This window comes from Dasypus novemcinctus, chromosome 7 (assembly GCF_030445035.2).
Source record: "Dasypus novemcinctus isolate mDasNov1 chromosome 7, mDasNov1.1.hap2, whole genome shotgun sequence".
Classification (NCBI taxonomy): Eukaryota; Metazoa; Chordata; class Mammalia; order Cingulata; family Dasypodidae; genus Dasypus; species Dasypus novemcinctus.
This window is the reverse complement of record NC_080679.1, coordinates 64,238,248-64,241,266: the sequence shown is the minus strand read 5'-3', so window position 1 is coordinate 64,241,266 and position 3,019 is coordinate 64,238,248. Positions and strand designations below refer to the sequence as shown.

At 59.8% G+C, this 3,019-nt stretch overlaps 1 protein-coding gene across 1 annotated transcript; it reads left to right on the top strand.

Moving 5' to 3' along the window:
- The first annotated feature begins 668 nt into the window (after positions 1-668).
- LOC139439261 (endogenous retrovirus group K member 24 Gag polyprotein-like) lies at positions 669-2,570 on the top strand. The gene is made up of 2 exons (XM_071215986.1): positions 669-942; positions 1,012-2,570. Exons 1-2 carry the CDS (start codon positions 669-671, stop codon positions 2,568-2,570), a joined length of 1,833 nt encoding a protein of 610 aa, XP_071072087.1.
- The last annotated feature ends 449 nt before the right edge of the window (positions 2,571-3,019 follow it).

The following is a 3,019-nucleotide window of genomic DNA, read 5'->3' as shown; positions in this document are numbered from 1 at the left end:
GGTAGGCAGGTGGCTGTTGCTGCCTCCCTCCACCCCTTCCCCCAGCCTTTGTTATCTTCTTCTTCCAGCCATTGCTGTCCTTCCCGCCAGTCCCGCCCACGTTGCCAACATATAATCTGCCTTCTTCCTTGGCCACTGCTTACCTCATAGCCGCCTGCCCAGTTCCGCCTATCCATTATCACCCCTAGCCAGCCCACCCTAGCTCCAACCCCTCCCTCTACCCAACCCTATATAACTAAGTGTACTTCCTCAATAAATTAGACTTGCGCATAGACCTTGTCTCCGTGGTTTCTTCCATCCGACCGCGCGTCCCCTCCAAGCCTTGAGCCGCCCGTTGCCGCCCCGGTCAGGCCGTGGCGTAGGCCCGACCCCTGGCAGCGATCTGCCGGCCGTACTCCAGCGGCAGCAGAAGTCCCCACAACAATTGGTGCCCGGAACAGGGACTCCGCTCCCTTCTGTATGCAGTGGAGCGACATCTTTGCATTCCTGTTTGGCCGGCCAGCTGCTCGACCTCCCGCACGGGACCCATCGCCGTCCTCCCGTGCTGCCGCTCAAGGTAGGGACTCTCCGGCGCTGTTCCCTCCCTCTTCGCCATCCCAGCCCACCCGTGAACCTAATCCGGCCCTCAACGACAGCGAGTCTACCCCCCTCCTAAACCCTCTGTCACAATGGGAGCCTCTCTCTCGTCCCGCCAAGTCCCTCAAGTACGTTTACTCGCGGCCCTTTTAGAAACTCACCACATGAAGATCTCTCTCTGTCAACTACAGCGGTATTGGGACCTTCTCCTACCCTTTAACCCTTGGCTCGTCACCTGTGCTCTCTGGAGCCCAGAGACTTATGAACGTTTAATTCAGCGGGTAACGTCCGCTATGGAGCAGGAACGCAAGCAGTTTCCCCCTGGCCTTATCCCGGCTCTCGTTGCTATCCGCGCCTGTCTCCAAGGTGTGCCCTCCCCTGCCTCCGCTCTCGTCTGAGAGCCTAGCCACTCTCTCACTTGCGACCCTGATGGAGACGACGATACTCGCTCTCTGCCCGCCCAGCTTGAGGCCGCGCTCGAACTGAATCCCCCCACAGCCTCTGATCCAGACCCCATCCAAGATGGCGACCTTCCGCCTTCTTCCTCCCTTACCGCGCCCTGCAAACAATGCCAACATGGCGCGCTTCCTCCTTCCTCTTCCTCTGCGCCGTCTTCCCGCCTTTACCCGCCTCTTCCTGTCTCGTCACCATCCGGCCCCGCCCCGGATGCCTGCCGGCCGCCATTTTCCGCTAAACCGGAAGAGCCTCCGGCGCCATCTTGGCCTGTGCCCGGAAGTGATGCGGCCACTCCGCCATCTTGGCCTGTGCCCGGAAGTGACGCGGCCACTCCGCCATCTTGGCCCGAGTCCGGAAGTGATGTCAGGCGTGACGTCTCCGTGCCGCCATCTTGGCCAGTCAAAAACACAGTTACTGCCGCGCCATCCTGGCCGGTGCCCGTTAGCACTGCCAATGCCTCACCTCCATGGCCTGCTTCATCTCCCGCCTTCCCCAGCAATAGCGGGAGCCTCGTGAACCCCCCTCCGCCGGCGTTCGACACCGCCTTTCTCACCCCTCCCACTCCGCCTCTGGCTCAGATGTTCCCCCTTAATCCCGTTCGCACTCCGCAGAACCCACAAGCGTGGAGCCCCTTTTCCCCCAAAGACATTCAAATGCTTCGCAACGCGATAAAAGAAGATGGCCTTGCCAGTCCTCATGCCCAAGACATTATTGAGCGCATGGCCATCCCGTGTTGCATCCCCTACGACTGGATCTCCCTAGCCCGAGCAGTTCTCTCCCCCGGACAGTTCATTGACTGGCGAGCCCATCTCGGTGTCTTAATCGACAATCAAATTGCTGACAATGCGCGTCAAGGTGTGCATTACCCCGCAAACGCATTTCTTGGGTTCGGCCCTTACGGCGATCCCAGCGCCTACACTGCCACCCCGCCTGGGTTTTTCCTCCAGCTCCGTGACTGTGTCTTTCGAGCCTTCCGCTCGTGCGCCGCGGCCGCCCCAGAGCCTCTCATGAAGCTCTTCCAAAAACCCGAAGAGCCATTCAACGAGTTCGTAGCTCGTGTGCAAGCCGCTGCAGAAAGGCGAGTTGTCGGCAACACAGCCCGCGAGTCCTTCGTTAAAGACATCCTACAAGAGGGGGCTAACCCAGCTTGCAAAGCCATCGTCCGCCCCCTGCGTGACAAGCCACTCCAAGACTGGGTCCTCGCCTGCTCCGGAGTGTCCGGACAAACTTCTGCGCTCGCAACAGCTATCGTCGCTGCAGTTCAAACAACCAACACCTGCTTCCGCTGCGGCGAATTAGGCCACTTCACTCGTGAGTGCCCCAACCTTCCAGCCCCACCGCAGCCAGTAGCCCAGCCTATAGTGCCACCGCCGCGCTCTGCTCCTGCTGCCCAACCGCCCTCCACCCCCTGCCCGCGCTGTGGAAAAGGGTATCATTGGGCCCGCGACTGCCGTGTTCCAAGACAGCCTTTAAACGGGCGACGGGGCAGGCCTCAGCCCCTCTCCCAAGAGGCCCTCCGGAAAGCTCCAAAACCATAATGTGGACTATGCCTATTAAACGTCACCAAAAACCTTCATTAGAGCTCAAAATAGATGGGCAATGGCTTGATGGACTTTTAGACTCTGGTGCTGAAATCTCTTGTGTTCCCTTCGAAATCGCTGCGTTCAATCACTGGCCCCTCGAGACCGGCCCTCAAGTCATAGGTGCCACGGGAGCCGCTACCTCCTGGAGAACATCCCAGCCCCTGCACTGGAGCGACCGAGAGGGACACGAAGGCCAAATTTGCCCGCTCGTACTCTCTTCAGTCCAAACCATCCTGTGGGGGAGAGATGTCCTCAGCCAGCTAAAAGCTCGAATCACCACAGAAGCCTTCTTAGCTGCGCTGCCCCCCCCCCTCATAGGGGCCACTGCTCCCATCTCAAGACCTGACCCTATCCCTCTGGAATGGGACACAGAGGAGCCCATCTGGGTCGAGCAGTGGCCCTTG

Coding starts and splice junctions, on each gene's coding strand:
- LOC139439261 (XM_071215986.1), top strand. CDS start 669: ATGGGAGCCTCTCTCTCGTCCCGCCAAGTCCCTCAAGTACGTTTACTC. Junction 943..1,011: donor TATCCGCGCCTGTCTCCAAG/GTGTGCCCTCCC, acceptor ACCCTGATGGAG/ACGACGATACTCGCTCTCTG.